The sequence below is a fragment of the Mytilus californianus genome, unplaced genomic scaffold (genome assembly GCF_021869535.1).
Source record: "Mytilus californianus isolate M0D057914Y unplaced genomic scaffold, xbMytCali1.0.p SCAF_6, whole genome shotgun sequence".
Classification (NCBI taxonomy): domain Eukaryota; kingdom Metazoa; phylum Mollusca; class Bivalvia; order Mytilida; family Mytilidae; genus Mytilus; species Mytilus californianus.
In genome coordinates, this window is record NW_026262712.1 from 64,392,190 (window position 1) to 64,412,244 (window position 20,055).

The following is a 20,055-nucleotide window of genomic DNA, read 5'->3' on the forward strand; positions in this document are numbered from 1 at the left end:
TTTTCAAAATTGGTTTCGCTGTAATTCTGCTTAAAACAAAACCCGTAAGCGAGTCACGACAGATCTTAATTTAAATCAGATTGTTGTAGTCTTTGTCGTCCGTCTGTCCGTAGACGCATTTGTATTTTTACATCAACTTCCGCAATTTAATTAACAGGTCTTTGCAAATAGGAAAGTTTAAAAGACTGTTCCTTGTCACAAAAGAATGAATGGTAATGAAGTTTTGTGATGGTGGTCTCATTCTAGAAGATCCCCAAAAGTTCCGAAATAGGTGTTGGTACTTTTTTAATTTTTTAATGTTTGACCGGCATTTATTTTTTATCATATCTAGGTTTCACCCCTTTGTTTTTTTTCTGTAGAATGCCATTAAACTTACGGTAGCATCAAAGGTCCCTGAGATATGTAGGTCAATTAAAATTCATTTAGGGTGCTGGTTTTCTTTGAATTCCATATGAAAGTTCGTTCCTGAAATCAAATCGTGTTTCTCAAGTGTGATTCCGATAAAACTCACAATATCCAAATAGTTGTTCAAGTATATTTATGTCTAAATGAACGACGTCTTTTATATAAGTCGTCTTAAGTGTCAAATAGTACTATGGTGGTTTCTTATTCAGACCTCCTATAAAAAGAACGAAAAGAAGTAGGTTATCCTTTAACTTCACGTTGTGCTATATAAATGAAACCCTGGAATTTATTAATGCTTTGGTGGCTATGCTGATTGCATCGACCACACAACCTAAAGTAAAGGATTCTCAGATACAGTTTAGTCTGCTCCAATGTTGACTCGACTTACATCGAGAAATTGACATGAGGGTATGTTTGGAACTTATATTCAGTGAACATTTTATTAGTTGAAATTGCACGAACCTTGCACTAGCTTTTCAGTAACTACGAGTATTCTTAGATCGGTTCTTTGTATCTTTTATCGTTTTGTTATTTACACATGATTTTAACAGCATGGTTTTTATGTTGTGTCGTAAAGGAAGGAAGGAACGAGTTTCCACAACACGTTTACGGTGACCTATAGTTGCTAACTTAGGCGTCATTTGGTATTTGGCGGGTAGTCTCATTAGCAATCATACCACATCTTCTTATATTTATATTAACACAGCGTCACATTTTGTATTTGCCTGTGCCAAGCCAGGGGACTGTAAATCAATGGTTGTCGTTGGTTGCTGTTATCCTTGGTTGTTTTTCGTGTTTTGTTGAAGAATAAATCAGGCCATTGGGTTTCTCTTTCGAATTGTCTCATATTTTGTTGTCTCGGGCCTTTTAGAGCTTATTATCAAGTATCGATTTTTCTCATTGTTGAAGGCCCGATGGTCACCTATAATATTCACACGTTGAACCTTAGTATTTAATAGATATATGTCTCGTTAGCATTCGTACAACATCTTACTTTAATATTTAAAAAGATGACTCCCATTTCTCCACTGCGAACTTTCCATTTTTATTTAGAAAAGTCCCTGCATATAGATAGATATAAGAAGTTGTGGTATGAGTGCCAATGAGACAACTCTCCATCCAAGTCAAAATTTATAAAATTAAACCATTATAGGTCAAAGTACGGTCTTCAACACGGAGCCTTGGCTCACACCGAACAGTAAGCTATAAAGGGCCCCAAAAATTACTAGTGTAAAACCATTCAAACGGGAAAACCAACGGTCTAATCTATATAAAAAACGAGAAAGGAGAAACACTTATGAACCACATCAACAAACGACAACTACTGAACATCAGATTCCTGACTTAGGACAGATGCAAACAAATGCAGCGGGTTTAAACGTTTTAATGGTACCAAACATTCACCCTTTTTCTGAAACAAAAGTGTAACATCACAACATAGAAAGAGTATATATCTTCCAATTAATATATATGAGATTCCATGGCTTGCGTTTACTATCATGATTTTCTTTATTAATGTTTGTTGCTTATTCAATGAATCTTTCGAACCAAGAATTCTTAAAAGTGATGTAATCTCTTCGTCTTCGAAAGTTTTACAGACGCCATCATGATTAAGTTGGCCGTTATGCATTCTATGTCACATATGACTGCGGATAAGTTCCATGTTAGAACCCAGCTGTTCTCCTATCCTTATTACCAAAACCTTCGATGTCATCGGCGTTTTACTTGTCATGAGCAACAGGCTGGATGCCTCTAGTAGAGAAGGAACTGCTTCCGTACCTTCGGAAGTACATAAGTTCAGTCCCTGTTTTTTGTGGAGTTCATGTTACTTAATTTTAATTTTCTTAAGATGCTGACCATCCGATTTTGCCGACGGAAAAGTGTGATCATCAACGACTGTAAAGTCCGTGTTATTTTTTTAAAAGTGATCGAAATTAATTTTTGGAAATTAAGAAAAATCTTTCTGTAATCAATTATTCTTTTTAATCACATGGAACATAAATATATAATTTTTATTTTTTCAAAGTTTTCCCAAATATAATTTTATTCCATAAGAGTCATGTTTTGTAATAAGTTTCAGTATCTTCATACATTGGCTCAGTTCTATTGCGATTTCGTATAGATGAGACAAAATTTTATATTAAATTCTAAGAAAAAACACCTTTTTTCAAAATCACTAATACACCATACAAGGTTTGTTCATGTGGGCTTGTTAAGAAAGCCTTTAATATATATCATACAAAAAAGCAAGTGAATTAATGGCAAACATTTTCAATGCATTTATCCGTTTGAATAGCGAAGAATAACTAAATAATCCGCAGCGAAATATTCCGAATCTTGTCATGCATTTGTGTCCGATGACCAAATTCACAAACGGTGCAATGAACAATTTTGCAGACAAATATTTTCCACAAACGAACGCATGACATAAATACCTGAAAAGCCATATTCTAGTTTAAAAATTAAATTTGACAAACATGAATGAAACATTAAAATTATAAGAAATTGAAATTACGCTAAGTTGGATATCTGTCTATGCTGGCACATATGCATAGCATTCACAGTACATTTAGTTAGCAGAGTGCTAGATAACACCAATAAGATATTGAGTTATGTCGCTTTGGACTAACGTACATTGTATCACCAAAATAGCAAATACTCAAAAGCACAAAAACTTGGCTATAAAAATATCAGAGAACAAATTACCGTTAACTCGGATGAGCCCAAGACCTGTAAAATTCATACGGAATTTCACCTTCCAGTCGACTTGTAGAATTCAACTTGCAGTTGTTTTCATACGTCGGTGTCAAATATTTCATAACAATATGACGACATTGGGACTTGGAACCCGAATTCTTTTTATTAGTACGTTTTCGTTTCGAGACTGATTTGATTTTTCGTTTATGTTGCCAGTAAACGTGCATTGAATATTTGATATACCAGAAGTGTTGTACATTTTTTCTTACTATAAATAAACCATGTTTTCTATATATGATAATCTTGCTTTATTCTCAATAAACCATACTCTTTTCTTAATGTCTTGATATATGATAACACAATTTGATATGAATATACCATGCACAAGCCCCTGATAATAATACTTGATCGAATGATGATATGTAACATGTATTAACATTCATCCTCACGCATAATAAATTCCGTTTATATCTGATGTAATTAATTTTTTTTTTTTTCAACAATGTATACCATGAAGTTTAATCTGTAGCAGAAGAAAAATCAATTAGTGAATAGTAAGTCATGCTTCGTAGCAAATAAAACATCGTGAATTCGTGAAATAGAGCGATAGATTTTCGCATGAGTAAGGTTTCATGTTTTCTAGGTTGTAAACGTGTTTTAAAATACCAAAGAAAAGAAGTGCAATATTCCTCGTTGATACCATAACTTCGGATTTCCTCACTGACATCATTCGTAAAAAGGATGTGTTTAAAAACATTGTGTCATAGATCAAATTTATTCGTTCAGTGTATGTTCACTTGTTTTTGTTAATATGTCTTTTGATTAAGTTAAGCCATTTCAATTGATATTTTATAGTGTGTCTTTCTATGTTGTGATGTTACATTATTGTTTCAGGTAGGGTGAAGGTTGGCGCATATTAAAACGTTTAATCCCGCTGCATTTGTTCGCACCTGTCCTAAGTCAGGAACCTGATGTTCAGTGGTTGTCGTTTGTTGATGTGGTTCATAAGTGTCTCGTTTCTCGTTTTTAATATAGATTAGACCGTTGGTTTTCCTGTTTGAATGGTTTTACACTAGTCATTTTGGGGCCCTTTATAGCTTGCTGTTCGGTGTGATCCAAGGCTCCGTGTTCATGGCCTTACTTTGACCTATAATGGTTTACATTTACAAATTGTTACTTGGATGGAGAGTTGTCTCATTGGCACTCATACCACAACTTCTTATATCTAATAAATGGAAATACATGTTTCGTATATTTATTTAAGGACAGTTTTGAAATGATACATCAAAACTAAAGCACATGTATAACAATCGGACCAGTAAACATAGTCAGAGTAAAATGGGAACTTTCCAACAAACCTGGTAGTGTATACACACCTTATTCAATATTGTACTTTGATAGTAGTTTTCAAAGTTGAAACAAAATACCGGTAGTAGATTCTAAGCAAATACTATATGTGAAGGACAAAATATCTTAAAGTATCAATTATTGATGTCATCAAAAAAGAAAGCAAAGCTTATTAATCTTTGCAAATTTATTAAAATTACAAATAATCTGTGCGTACTCCAGGCGTAATTTAGTGTGAAGCCATCCAAATTTTTCGTTGATAAAATGTCTTGTTCTAATTGTGTTTTATTAATTATTGTATATATTGTACACTAATTATGTATTTCTCAATACCTTGTCAAAATGATGGTTTATTGAGAATAAAGAAAGATAATCATATATAGAAAACATGGTTTATTTATAGTACGAATTGGTATTAAATTAGCTTTCAGTAACTACGAGTACACTAAGATCGCCGGTACTTTGTTTTTCATCTTTTATTTCATTTTTTGGGGTTGGGTCTGGGTTATCTATTGTCTTCGTCTTCGACTAATGGATATCGCATGCCCTTGGTATTTTCACCTTTTGAAAAACATAAACCGTTTTTTTACATAGTGGAAACGTGTTATTTAATGATATTTTTGCCTGTTTAGATAGATAAAAGAAGATGTGGAATGATTGTCAATGGTACAAGCATCCACCATAGACCAAATAACGTGGACATCTATTCACCAGATATCCCAAGACACTATCTCTGCTTTAAAATTAAAAGAGACAATCTAAATTATTTCAGCCATAATTTGGTCCAGCAGGTATCTATCACAAATTACTGATTTTTTTAAAGGTTTTTGTCTAAAGAACTAAATCAATGGAAAACATGAAATAAAAAAAACACTTTATTAGACATTAAAAGGCTAATACTGTATAAAAACGAAATCATCTCGTTAAAATAGGTAGAGTATATAAAATTTCGTTTGGTCAAGGTTTTGTCGCGCGTCAATTAATACATAATGTTCCAACTAGAATAAACATCCTCATTTATTATTTTTGGCAGGAAAAGCAATATTATATAATTTATATAAGATGCACTTTAAAACGATACTTAAGACACTCTAATAGCAATTGGAATGCTGTGATACCACTGTTCCAGGTTATGGGAGGCTTGCACACTGACAACTGACATGTTTAACCTCGCCATATTTTTTTTTTATATTATTGTGTTTTCCATAATAAAGTCAAACATGAGTAGAAACAAAAAGGTTTACGCCGACAACAACTGCATATTTGAAATCGGACTACATTCGATACAATTGAGTATATGCACGGACTTCATTTGAACTCTGGTGGATAATTGTCTAATTGGCAATCATGCCACATCTCTTTATTCTTATATTCTTTTTATCCGCTTAAGTTATCAGTAAAAAAATTGTTGGAAATATTTCAATTAAAGATGAACTTATTAAAAATAAATGTAGCGGTGACATTTCTTTCAGATTATGCACAAAGTACAGAAATTAACGAAATAATTACCGTAATATTAAAGCCTTATTATTTTCTTGCAATAGAATAATAATTGAAAAAGAGTGAATCACCCTATAGGACGGGAGGGAGCTGAACTTGTTTGTGACATGTTAGAAAATTTCGATATAATTAATTCCAAATCATAAGTTTTAAGATTTGACTATTACCGGCTTAATTCCAATTAAACATCGGGTACTTGCTTGGCGTTACTATATAGAGTCCTATAGAATTTGCAACCGTGATCAGTAGTTTGTTTTGAATGGCGCTGGAGATCAAGATGGACATTTCTGTAGGGTTTTACTCTTCGTTGAATTAAATAAATCCTTTTAAAAAGCAAGTCGATTTGTATTTCATACTTTTAAATCATGCTATAATCGGAACTTTATGCTTCATCAAATCAAAACGACTGCCATGCGAACCGGCGTGTCTTATATAGGTCCGCTTCGAGCGAAAAAGTTTAATTGTTTTCTATTCAGTATCGAAATAATTATTTCATATCATGCTCTACTGTATGTTCATTTCAACTTGGTAGGTTCTTGGCATTATATTGCAAATATTTTGACCTCGCTTACCTCGTACTGTGCAGTTACGGTAAAATTGTCGGTATCGGTGTTATTCACAAGTGGTTATTCAAAGGATATTTACACAATGCCTTCCCATGTAGAATGCGCATAGAGCATGACAACGCTCGGTCTAGATATATTTACAAATAGTATGCCAACCCCTAGGCTTCATTTTAAGATCAAGAAGAGTATCGGAGAGTATAACCTGAAAAAAAAATTCTTAAATATATATATGTGTGTTTAGGCCTATTATATATTTTATTTCAGTATCCATCTTTATTTCAGTCTCAGTTCGTTATTTTTTTAAGAAACTAATATGATTCTAATAGTGTATATAGTTTATCATAACATTTCATTTGATGAGTTATATTATCATGATTATTAAAAGTATTTTCCCTTCTGAAACAGAAAACTACCGAGGTTTTTTGGCGCAAAATGCAAATTCCTTTAATAGTCATTGTGTCTGATTGGATGTTATTTTGGCCAACTTTCTACACATGTTTCTATGACGTCATGGTTGAGAACCTGATGGGAAATTCTTTGACTAATTTCAAAGCCACATTTTCGTATTCAATATCATTTATTCTTTTGTTATCGTCAATTAATTTAATATATTTTTATGAACGTCATATATCTTAAAATAATAAAAGTTTCAATTTTAGTGATAATTTGTGCATTACAATGTAAACAAAAATCAAATTCAAAACTATATAATTTATCGGAATCGAAATGAGAATCCCCGACGTCTCATCAACATGAATTCGACTTGATCCCCCGAAAGCATTACGGAATGAATTAACGAAAAATGGCTATATTGAGACATATTTCGGGGAAGAGAACTACATGATTTTACTTTTTAATCTTTTATGACAAGGGGGAAACAAACAGACTGATAATTTTAGTGAAAAGAGGGTTACTTTCTGCTTCAAACGGAACAAAACAAGCACTGGAATACCAATGTATCGACAACAAAAATCTGATCTTCTTTGTTGATGTCATTAAAAGTGGGCACATATACCATCAGGTGCTCAAATAACTGGATTTATATTCAGGAAAGGTAAGGTTTGTGTAAAATTAAGATAACATATGAATATAAGGATTTAAAGATGAACATATGCGGGATAAACCGTTGCAATGTGCGGTTAATTTCCGCCTTGTTTATCGGGGTCACATTTCAAGTCAAGGTTACATTCGTCATGTTTACGTTAATGGTAACCAGTGTTATGTCTTGTAAACTGTTTTCTTAATACATCTATTACAAGATTAAAAAATATACTTATGAAAATGTAATCATTTTGAATGTGATAATGTGAAGAAAGTTGCTTGATTAAATCTTGATCATATATTTTTTTGGAATGTGTTCATGCTCAGGTATATTGCACATGTACAGTAGGAGTGTTTACATTGTAGACGTGTGCCACAATATCCCCAATTGGGTTTAATTATAGTAGAACAGAATCCAGGTTATTTTGTTGAAGGATGAAAAATAGTCTAGTATTGGAAGTCTAGTTCATTATTGTTTCTTGTTCCCTATTTTGTAAATTCCACCTTTATCGAAAAACCACTTCATTCAGATACAGAAGCACTAGAAACAGGTTGGACACAACCAGCCAAATAGGTAACTATAAAATTAGTAATAATCCATCAATTGAGTAAAAACTAGATATTGTTGAAAATGGATCCTTTGAGGTGAGTTTTTACTGAAAATGGAACCAAAAGAACTGTCTTATTATTTTTGGTTTAACCCTTTCGCCGACGAATCCCGGTTTACTGGGATTCACACTTCAGACAGCTGACGATGAGTCCAGGTTTACAGGGATCGGAATAACTCCTTTATATTTTCCGCTGACAAACATTGCCAAGACGAGTTATCTTTCTTTATTGAATCCCCGGATGAAAGTGTAAACATGGTGCTTCTGTTTGGTGAAAACCGTGTCAAAATCAAATGAAATTTACGGATTTTACTGGAATTTGAAATAAGGGAACATTTTTTTTTAAAGAATTTGGAATTGAAGCCAGACTAGTATACTTTTTGACATAAAATGTCGTTTTATGTACAATAACAATTGGAATGGACATCGTTCAGTGTAAGGAACTTGTACAACTTCGTTAAAATTTTCAAACTTTTGCCGTTTTAGGTTTGAAATTTACGATTTTGGGTCTAAAAGAGTAAAAGTCGAATTCCGTGAACTTCGTCTATTTTAATGCCGAAAATTAGCAAATTTGATTTTTTTCTGACAAAAAATATTATCAAAACATTAACAAACCTGTGTCCATTGTGTAAGTGAATAAAATAAAGACCTAAATAACTACAGACAAGTTTTTATTGATATTTAATATGAGGATCTCCCACTTGTGTCACAATAGCCAGGGAAGCCATCATCTCAAGAGTAGCTTCTGTCAGGGTGGCTATCAGTGAAAGGGTTAACATGGTTAAAGAAGTAACAAAGTTATTATCTGGAAAATTGTCAATGTTTAGAAATTTTTAATGGCTGGTAACATCTTAGCAAATCAGTCAAGAAGTATTCATCTTTTTGAAAAGTTGCTGCATTTTTCATGAAAATTTGCCATTTCCAGACTTCTCAAAATTTCTTAAAAGACTGCTGGACATTTGGTCATACAAACAGCGATACTGGGAAAATTGCTGGCTATTAACTGAAACCAGTTCTAACTTACACTCAGTACTTGGCATTTTGCACATGTTTGGTAGAAAAAAAAACAAGCAACACAATTTGATAGATGCTTGTGAACATGTGAATTACAATATAGATACATTGTAGGTCACAATAGGGTAATAACACACATTTATTTACATTTTACTGTGACTTTTTCCCCACAAGATGGTACATTGAACATGTACTCTGAATAAATAGTGGGGGCTCCTGATGAAATGATACAGGGTTGGAATTATTTTTGCAGCGCATAGTTCGTTTGTAATGGGTTTGTTATGATGTTTTTTATACAATATACTGCTGACGTTGCTCTTTTAATGTTGTCCTGATGGAAGTTACCCATTTGTTTGTAAATGTTATTGTTTGAAAATAGATGAAGAATCATTTTAATTATCTCCATTGTAAATTCAGATAATAAAACAAAAATAAGTAAAGAAATAAATTTTATTCATTATCACGATTTACTTTGTAAATGTAGCATACATTTCATAACAAAACATTTATATATTTAAACAATAAACTAGACAAAGACGATGAAAGTGATGCCCCTGCACTCCACTCTGAAGTAACTGTATTATAAAGTCAATGTAGGACTTTCTTTGAGATATTATTGTGTCAGCTGGGAAACACAAATGAAGCCCCCACAGATGCAGTGTTATTTTAAAATACACTTAGTTGATCATGGGTGCACATAGTTCTATGGTTCACTATCTGGAAACGCTATGCATCTCTTAGTCTTATGCAAGTATATACTCTAAGAAATGACAAAGTTCAACTATCTCCCAAAAGAGCAAATATTAATAATAATCAAAAACCCTAACTACATGAACACCTTTAATATAAGTTCCTACATGTATATGTGGAATAGCTATATACCCATAATGGGAAGGACAGGCAGGGGTAAAACAATATGCTCCCTTGGGACTTTCAGTTGTGGGGGCATAAATATATCTAATCATCTTTCAATAATTTAAAGCACAAGAGTCTTTTTCCATGAAGGGTCAACACTAGACAGGTGATGCTGTAAAACATGTAGGACCCACAATCATGTCATTGTCAGTTTCTGTGTTGGGTTTTGTAACACACTGGAGCAGTCTACTATTAACCATCTGATCACTATTTTATTACATTTGTAGTATGGCTTCACCCAAGCTGGACACAGGCCATAATCTTGCTGGCGTAATGACGATTTAAGTCGCCAAAGAATTTTGAAAATCGCTATATCTCGCCGGCCAACTGACTTCATAGCGAAGTCAAATCGCTATCAAAATTGGTAAAAGGGAGACAACTTGTGATTTACAAGTCGCACAGGTGAAAAAAAATGGCGACTAACAAGGAAAATCGAGATTTTCGAAACAACCCAGGACTAATACTGTCGACGATCAAATTAAATAAATACAACGGCGACTTTGAACATCCTCGGATATAAGATTCAAAACTATTTAAACGGAAAACTGACCGTCTGTTTAAGTTATCATTTTATTTAGACTTAAATTCAAGTTGACAGTACAAATGGTATCAATAAATAAATAACAACTATATTGTCTAAACCTTTTTATTAAGAACTTTATATACATTTTGTACAATAACATGAAAAAACTGCAAGTATATTTTTTATTGCATCTAAAACAATTTCCTTAGTGATAATCACGAAAACACGATGCAACCGAAACGGTAATGGAATCTCACTTCTCCAAGAAACTGACCACTTCTCCCTTCTCTCTCATGGAAGGAGAAGTCACTTCTCCCTCTCCAAAATCCTAGATTAGGCCCTGGCTGGACATCGAGAAATTTGAAAGTGAATTTCTCAAGTCTAGTATCAGTTTTCTAATCATATCCTAATTGTTTTCAAATGGTAAAATTCATTACTATAGTATTGCTGAATAAACAATTATTAGTTCAATTAGATGATAATTAATATTTCAAAGACTTGCACATTGAGGCCAATTTGGTCGCTGTTTAACAAGTTCGTAAAACAAGTTTGTGAGTGTTGTCGGTAAATGCGGTCAATTTATTTCATCTTGTTCCATTCATATTTGCTTCTTTATATTCTTTTTAATTCCAAAAAAATGGATGATAATGTTAATTTCTTCGTTTATTTTGATGTTTCAAACACACCATTTTGTAAAATTTATCAAACTGGTCCCGCAATGTTACTTGATCCAATGCAAATAACACATTCAAAAATAGTAAACCTGACGATCACGTGATCGAAGTAAAAGATAAGCGAAAAATTTAAAAAAAATTTGTTTTTAAAATTATGGCGACGCGATTGAAATGGATAGCGCTGCGGTCAGTTCAATAGAACAGGGAAAATTGCCATAGCGCTGAATACCACAGCACGTAAACAGCATGGGGAGAGCACTGTCAGTGAAATTCATTGTTTTAACTAATGATCCGTTTAAAATTTGTCCTTCCCACTTAGTGCAGATATTAGAGGCTCGTTAATCCATTAGAACTGCATTTTACTTTAGGTCAACCTTTTCTGATTGAGCTTATACCTTTTTATGGCCCCACTTGCGTAGTAGTATATATTAGTAGTAGGGGCATTATGTTTTCTGGTCTGTGCGTCAGTTCGTCCGTCCGTGTCCCGCTTCAGTAGTTTTTAGATATGATCTTTCTAATTTTAATGCCAAATTAGAGTTTTGACCCCCATTTTCACGGTCCACTGAACATAGAAAATGATAGTGCAAGTGGGGCATCCATGTACTATGGACACATTCTTTTTTTTTTTTGCTGTAATAAAACACTCACATTTCTAGTTACAGTTATATTACTGCTACCCATTTTTTGTTAGTTTATTTTCAAGAAATTAAAATTTGAACACCCGATGGAAAATGCATTGAAAATAATTGCTTTCTAAGTCTCTTGTAACCACTTGTATCAGCCCATAAACTTTTGAATCTACAGGTCCGAAGCTGAATTTTACAAACATTTTAGTTACATGTACATGTAGATTCTATTGACCTGTAGAGAATGATTTTTACAGGCCCTACAGCATTTTACAAGCTTGGGCTGGAGGGCCTGTGGTTGAGCATGAAGACTGCCATGTACATTTGTAGTAGACAATACAGATGTTTAACACTCATACGGTGAGCAAAACAGGTGCAGATGACCTACTACAGACAGAACAATAGTGAAACTGAAAATACTCCTACAAATCAATGTGACATAATTGTGAAGGATTTGTAGTTTCCATTGTACATTGTAAATGTATTAACATCTGTACATCATAAACAGTGTATTCATGGTAGATTGTATAAGTGCATATTTTGTAAATTGTGTTGTTTCATTGCTTGAAATGATTATTTTTTGTTGCAGCAGGTGTTTTAAAAAGTACATTTGTAGTTCATATTTTGAGCTGTAGTCATGGTCGTTCAGTTGTTTCAACTAACGGTAGTTAAATTGTAGGCATTACAAAATGTATGTTAAAACAAGACTAGTGTGAAGGGTTACTGCATTTAGGTAAAAAACACTTCTCTCTTGAGTCAATAAAAATTTCACAATTTTTTCGCTGAGATTCAGATTTGTTCTGAGTATCTTTCAGCAAAACCTAGATCACTATGATTCGAGCCTACAGTTTTTGTTCCCACAATTGCTGAAAGCTAATTATTCTTTTTGGTAAACCCTGTAGTGTTTCCTATAGGAGGTTTTTGGTGTGGTATGACGCCCTGTCGTGTTTTCTTGATGTCTCTGCCCTTTTTAGGAAAATAATTTGGCGCCATGCCCCTTTTCTGTCGTAATTTAGAACGCCTCACCTTAATTTAATATCGGTTCTTTAATTCATCTTTTAACAAGACCATTTCAAGTTATTTACCTTGGGACGAAATCAAAATTTAAATGGCCGACATTTTATTGAATTTCGTAATTATGTTTGAACTGTTTTGAAGCAAAAGAGTACAAATATGGTTCATGATTGAATCTTATAGGCACAACATCGATTTGTACCTCTACGAATTTAAAATGTAGACAATTTTAAAGGGAACCAGGAGATCGTTTGAGTTATAATTTAACGATGCATTGGATGAACATTACCTATTACATAAACAATCCGATGTTTGTTTATTGTTTCTATTTATATTATTCGGTCGATCTAGACGTCGGATTGGGTGTGAATTTACGACGGCTTTTATACTAAATGAAATTATATTTAAGAATATATCTGATATAGTTTTGAATTGTAAGAAAAATCAACAACATTTCATTAAAAAAAAACTTAAAAAAACAGTGTTAGACTGAAAAAAAGATAAATAGCACAAGAATATGTATAGTACATGTAAGTCTTGCTATACAAATCCTTAAATAGCCTAAAACTATTTGTACAGTTATGAGCCAAATGCAAGGTAGCTTTTAATTGGTATAAACATGTGAGACCCAAAAGTATTTGGCACCTCTTTTGTGCATCTAAAAAGCAATGCAATGCATATGATCTTGGTCATGCAAAGTCCACTTTCACAATACATCCTTAGACAATCAGTCTTAGTGATCCAGTATTAATCAGGGTTCTCGTTAAGACGTGTATACGTGCTAAGAGTGCCCTCTGAGAAAAAACTTACCCTGCCGTTTTCAAAAGCTGCAGGAAACACTACCCAGATTTTAGATCTCAACCAATTTTATACTCGAGGCCAGTCAAGAGCTTTAAAAAAAATTCCACCAACAAGTTATCACTGAATATTGCCCCTATTCCCAAAGCAAAAAAGGCTGTTTTTATCCCCTTTTCTTTTTATAAGCAAATTATGTTTTAGAATGGTAATCTACTTAAGCTACATGTAAAAATAATGTTTTGGTATATGCTTCGATAAATTTAGTAACTTTAGTAACTGACCATGTATAATACAATGTAACTGTTCCTTGAATGGCTTCTGGTTCATTGTGAGCAAAAGAAAGAAGGGCACCATTACACATGTAAATGTGTCAACATGATAATAAATGCTGATCATTTTACAACATCATGACGCTTATTGGCATTTCACTGTTTTGACTATTTTTAAATAAAACAGGTTGCAGCAAATATTACATCAACACGAGATGTACATGTTAGTAAGAAAAAGGAAGTTTTTTCATATCTGAAAAAAATTTTGATTCCTCATTTCTAACCTTTATAGTGAAAAACATACGCAACTGCCATTAGGTAGGTCTTACTTATATAGAGGTAAGAGAGATTCTCACTGAATCATGATTAGAAACTCAATGACACTATACATGTACTTCAGCGATAACTAAATGTTGTCTTTCAGAACCTCCGTGTTTTGCTAATTACTTTCCCAGAGTTGTGTACAAGTTTACTAACAATATTCATCTTTGTTAGAGGGGAGGCAATTTTTGTAAATAAATTGATTCTCAATTTCTGTCAAATAAGATATACAAAATGCACATTCAGTCTTCACGATATAATTTGAAAATTTTGATAAGATTCAGTTTGCCGGTAGAGACGATTTTTACAGGCCCGAAAGCAAATTTACAAGCCTGGGCTGGTGGGCCTGTGGTTGAGTGTGAAGACTGCACATTATAATCCCTTGATTTTCATTTAAACCTTAATGAATCCAGAAAATCTGGTTAAAGACAAGCTGTAATCATGATTCATGGTAATGCTTCCGTAATATTTAAGTCTGGAATAATAAATCTCCTTATATAATATGTTGGATGTTTGTACATTTTGTATTATATACATGAGTGTAGGTTAAACATAAGACATGAAAGACAAGGAGGAAACCAAAAAAATTTTAATACATGGCTGTTAATTATATATATAAATGCAGGCATTCATTATTAATTATTTCTGTCAAACTTCAAAGTTTATGTTTTATTTGTTTTATCTTTATTGTGTTTTTTTTGCAGACTAAAAGTTACTGATGCAAGAAGACTTTCATAAGTACAGTTCAAAACAAAGTGCATTTAGTAACTTTAAGAAGATCAAGTTAGAACCAGATATCCATGATGTGAATACTTTTGGTCGACACGAAATATCAAGCAGCCCAATAGTATACCAACATAATACTGCATATATTTTACCGCAGAATCGTAATGTTCTAAGAGATATTGATAATCAGACTCAGAATTATATCCGTGCTTCTACAATAAAACTATTAAATTCGTACCAGAGATGTGGCATTAAAAGGAAGAGTGACGACCTTGACGCACCCATGCAGCTCCAAGTGCAAGAGACACAGCCAGTTTCAAGTGATGAAGATAAAGCAGCAAATGTTGCCACGACGACTACCTCCAAAAATACCTCCTCGTCAAATAGCGAGGGGGATTATCAACTGGTCCAACATGAGGTTTTGTATTCGATGACCAGTCACAATGCATATGAAGTGCTAGAATTTCTTGGTCGTGGGACATTTGGTCAAGTAGTGAAATGTTGGAAAAAAGGCACTAATGAAATAGTTGCCATTAAAATTTTGAAGAATCACCCATCTTATGCTCGTCAAGGACAAATAGAAGTGAGCATATTGACTCGGTTAAGTCATGAAAATGCAGACGAATTTAATTTCGTGCGAGCATATGAATGCTTTCAGCACAAAAACCATACATGTTTGGTTTTTGAAATGCTGGAACAAAATCTGTATGATTTCTTGAAACAAAACAAATTCCAACCACTGCCACTTAAATACATCCGTCCTGTCACACAACAAGTTTTGACGGCTCTTCTTAAATTGAAGAGCCTCCATTTGATTCATGCGGATTTAAAACCTGAAAACATCATGTTGGTGGACCCAGTGCAATTTCCATACCGTGTAAAAGTGATAGACTTTGGTTCTGCAAGCCATGTGTCAAAAGCTGTATGTTCAACATATCTTCAATCAAGATACTACAGGTAAGGTCCTAATTGGCAACTATTATGACTGTTAGTTACATGTAGGATGCTTCAGTATAATGGGTAAGCATACATGACTGAAGTATGCTTATATCATTCACAAAATGGAAATTACTTTAGGTTACATAGTACATGTACATGTATGCTTATATGTATCATTCACAAAATGGAAATTACTTTATGTAATACACAGAAGACTTGGTACTTGAGAAAAAATGCTTCAAGGGAAATGTAAATGATCCTGAATTCCAAAAATAACAATATAATCAGGGGTCGACTTTAGCACTGGCCCGTTGGCCCAAGGCCAGAAGAATTTCGATAGGGCCAGTTGAACATAAAGACTTCTGGTCCCATTGGCCATTACATTTGACTATATTTTCACTTAGATAGTATTATTAGGGCAAATTTTAATTGAGTTGGGCCAGTAAATTTACGCTCTAACTGGCCCTATTGGCCATACATTTAAATTTTATCAAGTCGACCTCTGATATAAACTTGACTAAGTAGTCAACAAATACATGTACTAGTACAATGTAAAAAATGTTTATGCAAGAAGTAAAAACATGTATGTACTCATAGGTCAAGGACTAGCCAATTTCAGTAAAAACATATCTTAATGAGGTTGAAGCTAATACAGTGCGCTTCAATTTTGTAGAAATAGGCTAACCATTGACTCAATAAAGCTAAAGTTTTCTGGCAAGCAAAAAGTTGTCACTGGTCCAGGATACAGAAATTGTGATTTCATTTCACCAAAGACCATACGAGCAGTTTATCTGATTGTTTTTCGCTAACTTAATTCACACATGTACATAAGATTGAGAATGGAAATGGGGAACATGTCAAAAACATGTACACTGAGCAAATGACCAGACTATTCTGACTGATAACAGAATTTTGGTATATTTGTACATATGGCATCCAAGCTTCATCTTATGAAAAATTTAATCTATCCTGAGAAATAAATTTTCCTATAGCCTTAATGTTATCATGCTGACTGCTAATTTTGTTGCACATGTGTATTACTCTACACCATGGCATGTGGTAAAGAAAATAAATTAGAAAAAAATGAAACCACTTTGTTTGATTAAACTTGTCTTTAACGTTTAAAGAATTTCTTTATCCAGAATGGCAAGTTTACGTTTCAGAGCTGAGCATGTGATCATGTAATCACCAGAGGGAATATATGTTGTTTATTTTTTTTGTAATGCCATTTCAACAGCATTTGGATTTTACTTTATTTAATAAGCCACACAGAAGAAACATAATTAAATGAGAAATTTAATTAAATTTGTATGATGACTTCAAGTCACTTAATGACATGTTTACAAGACTCACACAGTCTGCATATATACATTGAAGGTGTATATCTGAAATGTAATTATATATTTAGTAATAAGGAATTCATCAGGAATTGATTAAACAATCTACTTAGTATGCAAAATGACTGATTATTTCATTCAAATTTTATATCTGACTTTGTACATACATTGTGATGTGCTTGTGCAATAAATGTAAAACCCCTAGGATTGTTTGGAAATAAAATCTGTTTTATTACAATATTGTCAGTAGTCTTGAACATTTATCAGTGATAATCAGTGACCGATAACCGGCTTTGCTGGCGACACACAGTGTGGATTAAAAGCCCAATTGACATTTATGAAAAAGGCTCAAGAAATTGGAAACCTTTATCGATTCAATCTAAAGGAGTGCAATTTACAGATATTTAAATCTTTCAATCTTCAGATTTTATTAGCAAGCTTGTCAATGGCCAAGTTAAGTATAAAGGGTTTCATCCTGTGGGGAATTTTTGTAAAAGTTTTGTTAAAGAATCCAACAGATCTGTATACCTGGATACTTTCTGTGCACAAGATGTTGGACACATCATCAATACGTGAAGTTAAAATTATGAAGTTAAAATTATGCCTTATCTTTATAAGCTTAAGGTCACTTTTATAACCATGGGGAAGGGACAATGTATTTCTATAACATGAAATTTTGAGTCGAAATTAAATATCTTGCATGTATTATGTACAATGTATACAATACACTTTTAGTGTGAATAGAAGATGATGTTAGGTACATGTATGTATAAGCAATCAAAACAGCTATATATTGTTACTGTCACACTGAGTATCCAACAACATAATCATACAAGAACACACACCAAGAGGTCAAGGTCTTTAATCATAAATAAGTGTCTATATCAGATAGAAGCTCTATAAAGCATTAGATCACAAAGATTCAGCTATACAAATCCTATTCTTTAAAGGACAAATATAAAACATAGATATATCAGAACATTGACTTCCAGTGATGTGTTTCCTGATTTTATACTGGTACACATGAATATTTATACATTTGTACATGTAGCAGGGTTTCACAAGTTTGGATTTCATATGCCCTACCTATAACTGAGATAGTAGAAAGAAGAGGCAAAAGACACCATAGGGACAATAAAAAATTATAAGTTATATGTAAAAGGCAAACAAAAGTCATCAAAACACTACATAGAAAACAAAAGACTTGGCAACACGAACCCCACCTTAAACGGGCGCAAATTATTTTCCTGCCTGTGTCTTTTTGTCTGACTGTTTGTCCGTCCCTTTTCAGGTTAAAGTTATGATTTAATGTAGTTTACCATGAAGTTGCGGTCACATCAACTGGAAACTAAGTACCCGTAACACATGTTTGTGTTGAAATTTTTAAAAGAATATGTTAAATAAGGGTATGATCCAGTTTTTTTGGTTCACTGAATATGGAAATGTGATAATATAAAATCAGTCCATTCTCAGTTTAAAGTTTTTTTCCATAAAGTCATGGTCACATCAACTTGGAAACTTAGTACACATGCTCATTATGAAGTGAACTTTCTAAAATACATGTATATGCTTAATTTAAGTTTTGACCAATAGTGGGTCATGGTGTCAAATGAGGGTGTACATGTGTGAATTTATGCCCCCACTGTAGCGGAGGGGGCATTAAGTTTTACCCTTGTCCGTCTGTATGTCTGTATGTCTGTATGTCCGTCCGTACGCCCCAAAATTGGTTTCCGTTCTCTAACTTTAGTTTGCCCCAACCAAACTATGAAACTTATACACAATGCTGATTACCACAAAACACAGATCAAGTTTGAATATTAGTGGCTTCACTTTTACCGTTCTAGAGTAATGCCCCTTTACAAATGAAAAAATTGCTGAATTTTTTGTTTCAGTTCTCTAACTTTAGTTTGCCTCAACCAAATGTTATGAATCTTATACACAATGCTAATTACCACAAAACACAGATCCAGTTTGAATTTTTACATTTTTAGAGTTATTCCCCTTTACAAATGAAAAAATTCAGCGTTTCCGTTCTCTAACTTTAGTTTGCCTCAACCAAACATTATGAAACTTATGCACAATGCTGATTACCATAAAACACAGATAAAGTGTGAATTTTGGTGGTGTCACTTTTACCGTTCTAGAGCTGTGCCCCTTTACAAATGGAAAAATGCTGAATTTTTCGTTTCCGTTCTCTTAACTTAAGTTTGCCTCAACCAAATGTTATGAAACTTATATACACAATGCTTAAGCTTATTACCACAAAACTCAGATCAAGTACAAATTTGGGTAGCGTCACTTTTACTGTTCTTGAGTTATGTTTCTTTATAACGTTATACATGTATGCAAGCAGGGGCATCTGTGTCCCATGGAGACATTCCCCATTTATTTGGTTTTTGTCTTGTCAAGAAATTAATTAAACATTCTTGGAAGGAAAGCATATATATACATATATCTGTTTGAAGTTACAATGCTACATGTACAATGTATTCAAATGTAAATCTACAAAATATGCTAAATAACTGTGTGCATTATTTGACCTCTGCTGGCAGCTAGAGTTCCAGCTGGCAGTTTTGTTATATTAAAACTTGTATGCATCTGTGGTTTTCTAAAGTGCTTCACCAAAATTTTGCTTTTCAATACTACAATGTATAGACCCCAAAAAGAGGTACTTTGATTTTATAAGACTTCTGAAAATTTAAAGGAAATTTATAAGTGTAAAATGAAGAGATAAA

At 33.2% G+C, this 20,055-nt stretch overlaps 1 protein-coding gene across 1 annotated transcript in view; it reads left to right on the forward strand.

Moving 5' to 3' along the window:
• The first annotated feature begins 7,262 nt into the window (after positions 1 to 7,262).
• Positions 7,263 to 20,055, forward strand: part of LOC127706191 (homeodomain-interacting protein kinase 2-like) — a 38,721-nt gene continuing 25,928 nt past the window's right edge. Inside the window, exons 1-2 of the mRNA XM_052210671.1 lie at positions 7,263 to 7,569; positions 15,023 to 16,001. Of these exons, the coding sequence (XP_052066631.1) occupies positions 15,037 to 16,001 (965 nt within the window). The 5' untranslated portion in view covers positions 7,263 to 7,569; positions 15,023 to 15,036. The remainder of the gene's footprint in view (positions 7,570 to 15,022; positions 16,002 to 20,055) is intronic.